At 37.7% G+C, this 13,435-nt stretch overlaps 2 protein-coding genes and 2 non-coding genes across 4 annotated transcripts; 2 read left to right on the top strand and 2 right to left on the bottom strand.

Moving 5' to 3' along the window:
* Nucleotides 1–795: 795 nt before the first annotated feature.
* On the top strand, nt 796–867 carry TRNAP-CGG (transfer RNA proline (anticodon CGG)). Its single transcript has one exon. It is a non-coding gene; the product is annotated as a tRNA-Pro (tRNA).
* Nucleotides 868–930: 63 nt separating this feature from the next.
* TRNAG-GCC (transfer RNA glycine (anticodon GCC)) lies at nt 931–1,001 on the bottom strand. The gene has a single exon. It is a non-coding gene; the product is annotated as a tRNA-Gly (tRNA).
* A 166-nt stretch (nt 1,002–1,167) lies between these two features.
* LOC104244683 (putative protein phosphatase 2C 76) lies at nt 1,168–2,250 on the top strand. The gene has a single exon (XM_009800156.2). It carries the CDS (start codon nt 1,168–1,170, stop codon nt 2,248–2,250), a length of 1,083 nt encoding a protein of 360 aa, XP_009798458.1.
* A 699-nt stretch (nt 2,251–2,949) lies between these two features.
* Nucleotides 2,950–5,334, bottom strand: LOC104244682 (LRR receptor-like serine/threonine-protein kinase RGI5). Its single transcript, XM_009800155.2, has one exon. It carries the CDS (start codon nt 5,150–5,152, stop codon nt 3,191–3,193), a length of 1,962 nt encoding a protein of 653 aa, XP_009798457.1. The 5' UTR covers nt 5,153–5,334; the 3' UTR covers nt 2,950–3,190.
* Nucleotides 5,335–13,435: the final 8,101 nt, after the last annotated feature.

Here is a 13,435-nt window from a genome sequence, read left to right on the forward strand (position 1 = left end):
CCGGAATTATAAATTCGAAGAACACTTTGTTTAACGACACAAGAAACTATTCCACTGGGATAGACTTTGAGGAACAATTTAATAGATAGGTCAATTGCAGATAACACAAAGTCATGCCAATGTGGCAGAGTTTGATGAACAATTGAATAAGAACAAATCATGCCAATTGGAGAGAGTTTGTAAGCAATCTAACAAATGAGTCGAGTGAAGATAACACAAAAGTCATGCCAATATGGTAGAGTTTAGTGAATAACGGAATAATCACAAATTCATTTGAACTGGGTAGAGTTTGTGATGTCTCTTTAAAGATAGTAGGCCCAAGGTGGAGTCTTAAATGTATTTAACTTAGAGGGTGTTTGGATTGGCTTATAAAAAGTAGCTTTAATTTTAAGCGAAAAATCAAAAGCCACTGGTAATACCCACTTTTGGCTTTTGGCTTATTTTTTGTATTTTTTATGCCTAAAAGTAAGTGACTTTAAGCACTTTTTATTATTGTCAAAACATCACACAAGCTAAAAAAAAAAAAGTGGTTAAAAGCCAATAAGCACTTAAAATAAGCCAATTCAAACACCCTCTTTAAGACCTCCCCGTGCAACTTAGCCAAATCCGCAATAATCTCATACTGATTTTGTTACATTCAACAAAATGTAGGCCTTAAACTACCAATTACTATGATAAATTAAGCATTGGAAGATGCTTTCTTTTTGCATCAATTAAAAACGCTTTCATACTCCAACCTAAATTAGTTATAGAAGGAAGTAAATAATAGCAGAAACCTACGAATCGGTCGCAACTGGGTGTTTGGTCTAGTGGTATGATTCTCGCTTCGGGTGCGAGAGGTCGTGAGTTCGATTCTCGCAACACCCCTGGAGTAATTTTTAATTTCCAAAAACAAGCTCTCTATTTTGTGAATTAAAAAATTAACAATATTGCACCAGCCGGGAATCGAACCCGGGTCTGTACCGTGGCAGGGTACTATTCTACCACTAGACCACTGGTGCCTTTGCTTTTCTAAATTGTAAAGAACAATTACTATTCATGAGTTACGGTGGCTCAATTAATTATTGGGTTGCATGCATATGCATAGTAGCATCCAAAATTCTTATAAAAGGCAACAGCCGCTAGGGCTATAGGATTCATCATCTATACGTATTTTTTGTCGCTGAGATGGCCCAATGTATGGATGCTGTTCCCTGTATAGATAGAGAAAAACAACTCAGAACTAATTGGAAGAGGGTGAGTATTACTATCATATATGGATCTTTACTTGTCTGTGTTATTGCAATTTTGACGAAAAACCCTATTTTAGTTGCGAAGTTTAAGCCTAAACCTGAAGAAAAGCTTGTCAAAGCAAACTACGGTGTTGATCTATCAGATGTTTCAACTCAAGATTGTGAATTTGCCTCGATCCAAGGAAGAAGGAAATACCAGGAGGATCGAGTAACATGCAACCTTGATCTTAGTATTCCTTTCTTTAGACCCAATGATGACGGCCTTGATGTGGTAGGCGTTGGCGCTGTCGCAGTATTTGATGGTCATATTGGATCGGCTGCTAGTGACATGGCGTCAAAGCTCTTTTTGGAAAAGTTTATCCTTAAAACTTACGCTGAACAATCTTCTAATTATATGGAATTCCTAAATTCATCATTAGTGCAAACTATTGAGGAAATTGATGCAGAATTCTCTAAGGTTGCTCTTGAACATGAACTTTATTCGGGATCTACTGCTGTTGTTGCTCTTATATATAACAATAGTCATGTTTTAGTAGCAAATGTTGGCGATTCGAAAGCGTTTATTTGCTCCGGTTCTTCGGTTAAGGAGTTGACGAGAGATCATAATGCATATAGGTTGGAGGAGAGGGCTAGGGTTGAAGCTTCTGGAGGAGTATTTACTCATAGTTATAATAATAATGTTCCTGATCTGCTAATGGGACACTTTCCCATGACTCGAGCAATTGGTGATGTGTCTATGAAAAAATATGGAATTATTGCTACTCCAGAGGTTACTGATTGGCTACATTTAACTTCAGAGGATGAGTTTTTGGTGGTGGCTTCTGATGGAATATTTGAAAGCTTAAGTCCCCAAAAAGTCTGTGACTTTATAAATGAGGCAGAGGACAATTCAGATACAGCATTATTGGCTAAACAACTTGTTCAGAAAGCATTTTTAGAAGGCAGCAGCGATAATTTATCTGTTGTTTTGGTTCAATTGGGAGTAGAGAGGGTTTCTCCTGTAATTGATTATTTTTGAGCTGTTTTTTATTTCCCTTGATATCTAGAGGTTGGACATGGTAGTAGGAAGGTGTAAAGGTCGAGAATTAGGGTAGAAGGTTAGTGCGTAGTCGTGAGTTTTCCTTGTCCATACCAGTAGTATTAGTCTTGTACTTTCTTATTTTTAGATTTCTATTACTACCTATTGTTTCTCTCGTTTCGGCTTTCTTGCTATTTTGCTGTTATTATTGCTTGTTGCTACTGCTTCTTTTTCATCCTTCCTTGAGCCGAGGGTCTATCGGAAACAGGTAGAAGCCTTTCTACTTGCGCAGGCTAGGGGTAAGGTATGCCTACCCATTACCCTCCCCACATCTCACTTATGAGATTACACTGTGTTTGTCATTGTTGTTGTCGCGGAAAAAGTTGGTTTGTTTTTATTGAATACCAGCATAGAAGTGTAGTTGAACTCTAATCTTGTTGAGTAGTAAAAGTATTTCCCCAGTAAGTGCGAATCTGACATTCATTTTCTGTCTGTACATTCCAGTATGCTTGCTCTTAAAAAATACTTATAATTACCTCATCTAATTTGAGACGGAGGGAGTATGAGTAAAACTGCTTAAAAGGAACTGGATGTTATCTGAAAAGTCATAAAGACAAAAGGTAACTCTAATTTGGTAACCAAAGAGAATAACAACACTGTTTCATATTTTATACAATACCCTGTTAACAAAATACCAACTGGAAAAGGACAGGAGCATCTGTCCATTTGTTTTTTAGGCTCCTAATGCCAACTTAGAATCTGTCCTAAAAAAACAAAAGGAAGTAAACATACTCTGGTGGTCAGAATAACATTTAATTCTCATGTATTGAGTGACTACAATTGAAATACAATGCATACAGGTGAACTATCAAATGATGAAAATGAAAAATAAATAAAAAAGAGGAAAATATTGTCTTTGAAGGTTTCCTCTTAGCAGATACTATGAGTGTTTACAAGGAGGAAGAGGAGCTCCACACAGCCCATGATTTCCTTGAAATGCAGACTTTGGAATATTGGCTTTATGGGGAGGGATTTGACCGCTTAGTCGATTTCCTGACACATCAAATTCCTCTAGCTCCTTCAGATTCAGAACTTCTTCTGGTATTGCACCTTCCAAATCATTATTTGAAAGTAAAATTGTTTTCAGTTCCCTGGCATTCCCAAGCTCTTTTGGAATTCCACCTGATAGTCCATTTTCTGCTAGTTTAATCTCCTGCAAGCTTGTCAAGTTTCCAAATGATTTCGGTATGTGCCCTGTCAATGGATTGTGTGACAAACTAAGTGACACAATAGATGTCATTACTGGTTCATTTCCAGTGTTTTTGTCTAGTGGTCCCTTGAACATGTTGTACGCAAGATTAATTGAATTGTAGCGGCCAAGAGGATCCTGAAAATTCTTGGAAAAAATTGCTCTCAAGTTGCCTGAGAATTTATTGGAATGAAGATCTAGATCCATCAGCAGTGACAGGTTCCTGAATTCATCAGGGATCGATAAATGAAAGGCGTTATTCGACAAATTCAAGAATGAAAGGCTGGTCATATTTCCAATCCATTTAGGTAATTTCCCAGTCAAACCATTGCTTGATAAATCAAGTGTTGAGCATGATGATGAAGCCAACCAACTAGGGAGCTGCCCTCTGATCCCAGTCTTTGCTAAAATTAGCCGAAACACTTTTAGATTCTGAAACCAATTTGGTATTCTTGAAAGCCCCAGAGGATTATATGATAGATCCAATGCCTGTAACCTCACTAGTTTTACAAGCTGATGAGGAATTTCACCACTTAGCTTATTTCTTGACAAGTCTAGTGTCTGGAGGCTTTGTAGATTGCCAAAACTTGATGGGATTTTGCCTGTAAAAAGATTATTGGAAAAAAACATGTCTGTGAGAGTTGCAAGATGTCCAAGAGCTGCAGGAAGTTTCCCACTGAGTTTGTTGTTCTCAAATATTAGCCTTTGGATTTTTGGAAGACTGCCAATAGAAGGTGGGATACTGCCACTCAGCTGGTTTTCTGATAAACGGCAGAATATCAATGAGCTAAGACCAGATATTGATGAAGGAATGTTTCCTTTCAGTTGGTTTTGATTCACATACATCAGGACTAATTTGGAAAGATTTCCAATTGAGTTTGGAATCTTTCCAGATAACTGATTTTCAGACAAATCAATGTATTCAAGATTCTTGAGTTTTCCTATACTTTCTGGAATGCTTCTAGAAAACTTATTGTGACTCATATCAAGCTTGGTCAATGACAATAAATTCCCAATTGAAGATGGTATTGGACCTGAAAATTGGTTTCCTGAAAGACCAAGTTCAGATAGTGAAAGAAAACCATCAAAAATATTTGAAGGAATAGTACCAGAAAGAGTATTATCACTGAGATAGAGCTTCTTCAGCTGATATAGATATTTAAACGTGACAGGTATAGAACCCGAAAGCTTGTTTGTATCAAGAAAGAGGTAACTCAAGCGCGATAACTTGCCAAATTCAGGTGGAATCGGCCCTGTCAAGTCCTTGAGATTACTAAGATCAAGCAATTCAAGAAAAGAGAGTTTGGACAGCGAAGGAGAAAGAGTTCCAGAAACTGAAGTGTCAATAATGAAGTCTTCGCCTGAAGAAAGGCCAGGGCGAGATACATTGACAACCCTGCCAAAGGAATCACAAGCAATACCTTCCCAAGATTTGCAGCAATCAGTTGTAGATGTCCATGTTTGAAACAATTTTGAAGGATCAAAGGTAATCTTTTGCTTGAATTCTAACAATGCTACTTTATCTACCAGATGACAAGCTTCTAACTGATATGGGACAAAAAGAATGTAAAAGAAGGTGAACAAGAAAGTTTTTCTCTGACCCCAGATGCCCATAAGTGTTCTATGATTACCAGACTTGAAAATAATGTACATGATTGAGGTTAGGAAACTGGATGTGTATTGAATTTAGGGTAGCTGTAAACAGTTGCCTCATGCGGTTTGAGTAGATTAGACTGGTAGAATATATTAGATAGGTCATGCACTTAATAAGAGTATGTTCTCCTATTATTTAATTGAAATTCTTTTCACTTAAAACACTATCTCTCTTATTTTGAGTTGGCAGGAGATAAATTTAAGTATGGAACATGGTCACTCGGTCAGTGAGGATTTATATAGCTCCTATAGTCATTGACCTCTAACGACTATAATAGTAAAGTTATAATATTATTATTGTCATGTCACTTATCACATTAAAGTAACTGAGTTATGTGTGAATTGCTGAGAAAATTAAATGACTGAAAATTTGATATTACTTGAAATTAATCCGAAATTACTGGCTAAAATTTTGAAAAAGTACAGAAATTACTTTACGATCTTCTTCCCTGCCCCGACCACTTTTTCTTTTCTATTATTTTCCTGCATTTTGTCTGGTGCTTCTAGTGGAATCTAACTGACGAGCAGTACTATCCTCCAAGTAGACGAGTTATTAACTAGCCAATGACAAACGAACCCGGTTAGCCCATAATCCCATATGATTCTCCTTACAAAAGTCCAAATAGGAAACTGCAAATCTTGAAAGCCACGACTTTTAGTAACGTATTTAGCATTACTGTGTGAAATGTGGATTATATTTTCTTACTGCTCTGTAGGATATAGTACTGTTTATTTTACTCATCTTTACACAAGTAATGTATGGTACCGTTGTTGAGTCTTGGAAGCAAGTGGGAGATGACTCATATTGCCCGAAATGGTATATCAGGGATCATGTAAACTATAGGATAACCAGCAATTAACTTGGTTGAAAATGAGGTGGGGAATGGAAATGGTGGATCCAGGCGGACCCAAGATTTGAAAGCGGGGAACCACTATCGATTTTTTTTTTTGGATCAAATGTCAGAGCGGGTATTAAACCGCACTAAAAGTCAAGTGCTCTTTTCATTAGAAAAGCAATTCAATGCTATCATATGATTTGCGAAGCATAGTCCGAACCAGACTACCAATTTAATTTATGCAACAAATAGCATGTGCCACCAGTTGCGGAAAGAAAGGGGATCCATGATTATAATGAGTGATTATTGGTCCCGTTTGGATAGTGCAAATGACCAGGACTAGAACAGTTGAGGATATGATCATAATTGCTTATGGTGGAGTTTCTTGAGCTTAGCAACTTCACCAGGAATGAAAATCATTCCTCCATGATTCAAGGACCTCTTTCTCGTGAACGATTTTCTGTATTTTCTTAACACTAGTAGTGCAGTTGCCTTCGATAATAAATGTTGCCGCCTTGACGGCATTGAAATGTATTATTTTGACTTCTGTAATGCAGCTTGATTTCAAGATTGGAGGCTTGACTATTCTCACCAATGATATAAAAATTACTTTCTCCGGTCCATAATAATTAATTTTTTGGCCTTTTAAATTTGGTCCATAGTAAATATCTTTTTACATAATCGAGAAGAAATTAATTTTATTTTTTTCTTCAAAATTTGCCCTTATTTACATATCCCAATATGTTATGTTAATAATATGCAAATTTTAATTAATGGTAATTTACTCAAAATATCATTTTTTTTTCTCTAGAAATTAGTATTTTCTTAAGGGGTGTGTCAAAGGCCAATAAATTACTTATTGTGGATAGAAGGAATTACTAAAAAGTTTTATTTGAAGTGTGATAATTCAAACCAGTCCATTACAAGAAAGCTAGAAATAATAGGTTAGGTTCTACGTTTTCATATTAATTAAGATTTCCCCTTTCCTGAATATAGATATAATCTATTGCACTATAATAAACAAACATCACTTATTTCCTAAGAAATGTTTACTCATTACTCCATCCATTCCAAATGACTTATAGTCTTTTTGGACTCGCTTGTTTACAGAAAAGTTGATCATTACTACAAGTTAGTACATGGAGTAGTATTTGGAAAAGCATGTGGGAGCACTATGTTGACTTTATGCTTTTGGGAAATAAACATAAGGAAGATTTCATGAACTTGTCCTCACTTAAATTCGTAGCGAAATAGGTTTTCTCCTTCAAATCATTAATGGATTGTGAATACTGAAAAGAGAGAAAACTCCACACAGTTTCTCTAAGTTGAGCAGGATGAAATAAGAAAGAAATACTAGTTGTTGAACATTTCCTACAACAAATCGAGTCTGAACCTCAAAATATCTTACAATTGTTGATCATTGGGGCGTAGACATGTTGTGCAGAGATATAATAATTTGGATCTGTTTTGTTTCAAGGGTACGGAAATGATCCATATATGATCACGACTACCACCACAACAACAAATTAAAGTAGTAAACTGTTTCTTTATGTTGAAGACGGCCCACGGGGGACCTGGGATTTTAAGAAATCAATAAATCCAAGATCACATGAAGGACTCTTGAGAATTCATAGTAGTACCTTGGACAGAGCATGTGCCTAATGGCTACTCCACGTTACATGCCTCTCTACTTTCTCTCGTTCTAACTACACACTGAAAAACGACTAATATACTTAATCCAACTGAAGTTTGTCTCATATTTGCCTAAAAAAACTAATTCCCTTTGTTTTTGAACACCCACTTTCATTCCAAAATTAAAGCCTCAGATATTCAGTATATAGATAAATTTTAGGAAACAATTAACCTCGTGACATAAATAAGCAGTGACATTCACCTACTACCTGTTAGATCTCCCGGAATTCAATGAATATGGTTAAAAGATTACACAAATATAATGGCATTCACGTCCCACAAATGAAGGCAATAGTAGTGTCATTCTTTCGGTTTTTGCCACTCCATGTACGATTATGTAAAAAGGCGACGAGAAAGAGCATCCAAATTTAAATGCAGGGCCATCTAACAAACCAAAATCATCAAGGCCCAATACTCCACATAAATCATACAGCCAGCTGGCCCCATCACACTCTTGAATTTTGTTTTATATCACGACGAAAGTATTTATTAGTGGATGTAGGAAGCACTTATGTACTCCCTGGGACACTGACCTCTGTTTTGCGAGGACATAATTTTGTTTCATCATGAAATAACTACTTCAATATTTCTGTTTACCCTTAAAACGGATAACAATTAAATTTATACGTGGTTTTAAGGTTATGTGAATAGATTCAACAAAAATAATCATGAATATTAAATAAACGAGTTAAAGATAAAATGAATAATCAAACCAATTGTAATGTTGCGGTCTAACTCGAACTTAGGTTGGATAGTAGTTTTATCCTCGGTCGGACCCTTGGTTCGAAGCCAATTGTGAATGAAGAGCAACAGTAAAGTAACAACTTTGCAATAGCTAGAAAGCAGAAAATGAATTTGTATTGCCTTGGTATACGTGTTACAATCATTTTTATAATATAAAAAACTTCCCTTTTATATAGTAGGAGAGTTTCATCCCTAGTACAATTGTAAAAAAAGTAAAATCTACGTTTCTCGTGAATTACTGATCCATAACGGACACCGGGCGAGATCTGCATCGTGATATCCGGTTAAGTACGGATATTACGACCATCTGTTAGTCGTGCATAACCATTTGCCATATCTCCCGAGGTCCCATAGCTCGTTCAGGGAGCATTGTTTTATCACGCCCGACGATGAGCCCATTGTTCATCTTTCATGGGTCTCTGTACGAAAGGCTCCCAACCTCGATTTCAACCCCGTGTGTTCGTGCCCTCCTTCCGTCTTCTCACTGGGAAATGGGGACATGCATTACCCTTGATTTTACCCGTATACAGATAATCCCCTCGCTTTTCGGAGAGTAGGTTCGCGGTCAATGGGAAACGAAAAGATGAGCCCCGATTTCTTTCCTCATACGTTGTAACTGAGATGACAGGTAAGTCAAAACGTCCCATCAGTCGTGTTGTTTTGACTTCGGACACATGTCGGTTATCGACTGGTTATCTTCGAATGTGAAATGTCGCCCATTGATTGCTTTTTCCCTTGTAAAAGCTTCGACTTTTTATACTTCTTTCACTTTCCGATCCTAGCTTTTACCTTCGAATTTTCTAATAGCTTTTAACTTTTTCAAATCTTCATACCCTGCTTCTTGAGCCTTCATATCTTCATCTCTGATCTTCAAACCTTCATATTTGTTCTTAGATTTCTTGCCCAGATCTTCATATCTTCATCCCACCTTCATGCCCTCATACTACTTCTTCAAATCTTCATATTTCCCTTCAAATCTTCATATTTTCCCATATCACGATGGCTAAAACTTTCAAGTCAGTGCCTCAATAGATTGCCCCTTCATCTTCCCACCCGGCCGTAAATGTCGAGGTGGCCACTCCCAAGGTGGCTCCAGAGCCCCCCTATGAAGAGCTTTATACCCGGGGGTTGCTCCATCGGGGACGATTTCAAGGTTGAGAAAGCTCTATTCAGCAAAACCGGGGCGAGGGAGCATGGAAATACATATGCTCCGTCACTGAAGATACCCTTTCCATAGTTCGAGAAGACTATAAGTGGGAAGGTAAAGATGTGATTATACCCGAGCCTAATGTCGATATTACTACCCACGTGGAGGTATTTAAGTGTGTATACTTACTCCTTCATGCTAGGTCTGGTTGACCCCGTAATCGTAGCTTTTTGCAAGAGGTACGAGGTATATCTTGGACAAATCCACTAGTCATACTAGAGGATCGTGATCCTCTAATGCCATTTTGTGAATAACACCGAATCTCCTTGGTTCACCCTCGACCACCTACTTTGTCTGTATAGTCCTCGAATTTTCCAAGGAGGTTGATCAAGCTCGTTTGTCGAGCAAGCAAGGCCACCTTCTCAAGCATCGACGAGGATCTAGACCGAGGCTGGCATGGGAGGTTTGTTCGGGTGAAAATCGAAGACGTGATACCTCTCGAGTTCCTGCCGTTCCCCGAGCAATGGAACACAACCCGTAAGTGTCATCTTCCCTAAGTATTAACTTCTTTTAATTCTTTCTCTCATTGCTTGTATTTACAGTCGTGCAGCTGTTGCCCGAGTTCCTAATGCAATCCCTCGGTTCAAGGAGTGAATCGAAGGGATTTGTATGCAGATGCCATACTCCGAGCGCACATGGCGCAAACTTTCGAAAGGCAAATGGGAGTCCCATTCTCATGGTGATGTTCTTCCCCTTATAGTTACCATTACGTCCCCAACTTACATAATGCTAACCATTTCTCTTCTCTTATTGGTCTGCTTGAGACCACCGAACTTAGGCCGCTGGACGGGGACGAGGATACTTCTTTAACTGCCGAGACCTCCAATTCAGAACAGCCTGGGGATACCAAGTCCAGGGTATCAAACCTTATCTTTGTCTACCGGCTCAGAGATGAGCCCGAAGAAGATGAAATCTTCGTTTTCCATGGATCAACCCCCACTGGGGATCATGCAACGACCAAGAAAGGGGGCCACGAGGCTGATCCCCTCGAAGCCGAGGGGGAGATGGAGGTTGTGACCTCCCAGGAAGCTGTTTTCATTCTGAAGGAGGCGACCGGTGTGATCGACATCATCGAGACACCCTCCTATACTGAGTCCATGCTCGAAGAGGCCCAAGCATGCAAAGAAAAGTCAAGCAAAGGAGTACAGAGTGCAGATGATCCCCTCCACTCCTTCGATGGCATGGGATATGTCTACGTTGGAGGATTTATCTAGGCTGGGTCACCTGGAGATCCCGAAGAAGGACGTGCCCTCGGGAGCTAGTGGACCGAGTTCTAGCCCAAGAATGGTGAAGCAATTTCCCACACCAAGCCTGGACCCCGAGCGTAAGAAAATGGTTGTTCTTGCAGTCCCGGAAGATGTCCGAATCCTGTGTGCTTCGGTAGGTGTATCCAGCTACCTCCAATGCCTGGTGTGCACACCCAATTTGGTCTCTCTATTCTTCTAATTTATTTTCTTGATCTCCTAAACCACTGATATTATAAATGAATTAACTTATATATGTGTTCAACTATGATTATAATTAGTATTACCATTATTATAATTATCCTCATTATTGCGACTATTATTGTCATTTTGGTATTACAAGAAAAAATTATTTCACTAGCTACTTTTATTTTAATTAACTAAATAATATTCTTTCTCCAAAGTGTCACCCTTCTTGCATTGCATTTAAGTTTTAACTCTTATTTTGTTAGCACATGCTCAAACTTTTTTAATTAGTAAAACATCATCAATAAGTTTAGCGAATCATTTTTAAAATAATTTTATTTGCTCAATATTAGTATTATGTCATATTTAACACCATGGCATCAATTTATTTATTATTTTATTGAATTTTTTTCCTAATATTCCTATATATTATTTTATTTTGTAGTACTAGCATTTTAGTGGCTCAAAATTTGAAATTAAAAAAGTCCTAAATCAATCAAAGATACCATTTTCCTTCAAAATTTCTTGCCGATTAAGACACCCCCTTTTTCCCTTTCAATATTCCCGTAAAATCCATGCCCGGCAATTTTGGTCTTCTCCTAACTTTCTTTTTCTTTTTCTTTTTTCAGTTCTTTCCTTCTATTTCAAATTCCTAGGTTGATGTTTTAAGCATCAATACCACACAAGATGGGTGATTTGTGTGGTACCCAATTTTTGCTTAACTACTCTATAGAAGAACCTGGTTTTTCTAGGTGTTCCAATTACTGCTGTTTGCGAAATAATAAATACAAAAAATAAAAAACACAGAGATTTTTACGTGGAAAACACATGACTCAAAAGGTAAAAAAACCACGACCTACTACTCAGTAGGATTTTCCCAAACTTCCACTAAAATCACTGAGCCAAAACAGCATTTACAAAACTCTTTGTAAACCTAAGGATTAACTCTAATCCCGTTGTGGCACACAGCCTCAACTGTTGTGACAACTTCAAGTTAACTCTAACTTGAACACTGTAGGTACTTAATACAATTGCTTTTATGAAAGCTGAAAGGTACAATGTAAAATCTCCTACTACAATTGAACTAGAATAAAAGATAGACATTTGGAACTGGTTCTTCTATCTCGTTCAAGCAGCTTCAGGATTGCACACTCAAATCACCCATAAATTGCTTGCAAAATCGTCTTGCTCTTTTGCTCTCAATTTAAGTTTAACTTCTGCTTATGTGCATTACCTGTAAAAGAGAACAACACTGACATTTAATAGATTAGTAATCAGAGTTTGATTGGGATTCAATTGCTACTCTTCTATCGTAGAAGAGTTCATGGTGATCTCAAACTCTAACACTATCTTCATCATAAACTGTGTTCTCTTCATGTAAGGAATCTTTCTCTCCTTATCCAATATGCAATATTTTCGATCAGATCAGGAGATATTACTTTTTGATCAGTTATATTTATCTCCTTCACGTGCATCTCACATGTACATGTTGACCATGATTGTGCTTCACAAGATGGACTTGGTCCATGTCTGAGTTCTTTTGTAAATCTTCAAAACTTCACATGTTCTTGGGCCAATAAATTTCACCTTTTTGATGATGACAAACTCTGTGCTTTTTTACTTATTTTGATCCTGTAAGAACTCAGCTTAACCATCAATACAAAGTGTAGAAAATTCACTTGTCATCAAGGACCAGGTTAATTAGGTTATAAATATCACTTACTTCAGAATGTGTAAAGCACAATATTTCTTCCCCCTTTTGGCATCATCGAAAAGTTGCATACAAAGTGTGAGTCCCAGATTCTAAAAAGTACTCATGGCCACTGGGGCAACTACAAGTGCAATCATGGTTTAATCATCAGTAATCAAGTAAACATATTTAAACTATCAAGGAAAGGTTAACATTGAACAAGAGCAAAAAACAGTAGATATCATTGATAGAGATATGTTGCTACCACAATCTACAACCAGAAAACAAAAACATTTAAAATATGAACAAAAAGATAGAAAAATCCCTAATCCGGGTCACTGAAGGTACTAGACAGGTTCAGGAGACAAAAGTTAGGATTCCTAAGGCTTGGGGGAGCTAGAGGGTTGGTTTTGGGCTTGGAGAAGATTCAACATATTATGAAGAATTCCATCATTCTTCTCCTTTTCTTTGGTAAACTCAATTCTGAGAGCATCCCTCTCAGATTCCACCTCTACCACCCGAACCTTGAGCCTAGCTATCTCAGCATCCTTGGCTTCACATTCCTGAACCAGAGCCCTGACTTTGCTGTTGATAGGAGTCTTCTTGGATGAACCAGGTTCATTTGGGACGGCACTGACTAAGTAGTTACAAGAAATCAGAGTGTTAATGCCAAAATGATCCTTG

This window comes from Nicotiana sylvestris, chromosome 2 (assembly GCF_000393655.2).
Source record: "Nicotiana sylvestris chromosome 2, ASM39365v2, whole genome shotgun sequence".
NCBI classification, from domain to species: domain Eukaryota; kingdom Viridiplantae; phylum Streptophyta; class Magnoliopsida; order Solanales; family Solanaceae; genus Nicotiana; species Nicotiana sylvestris.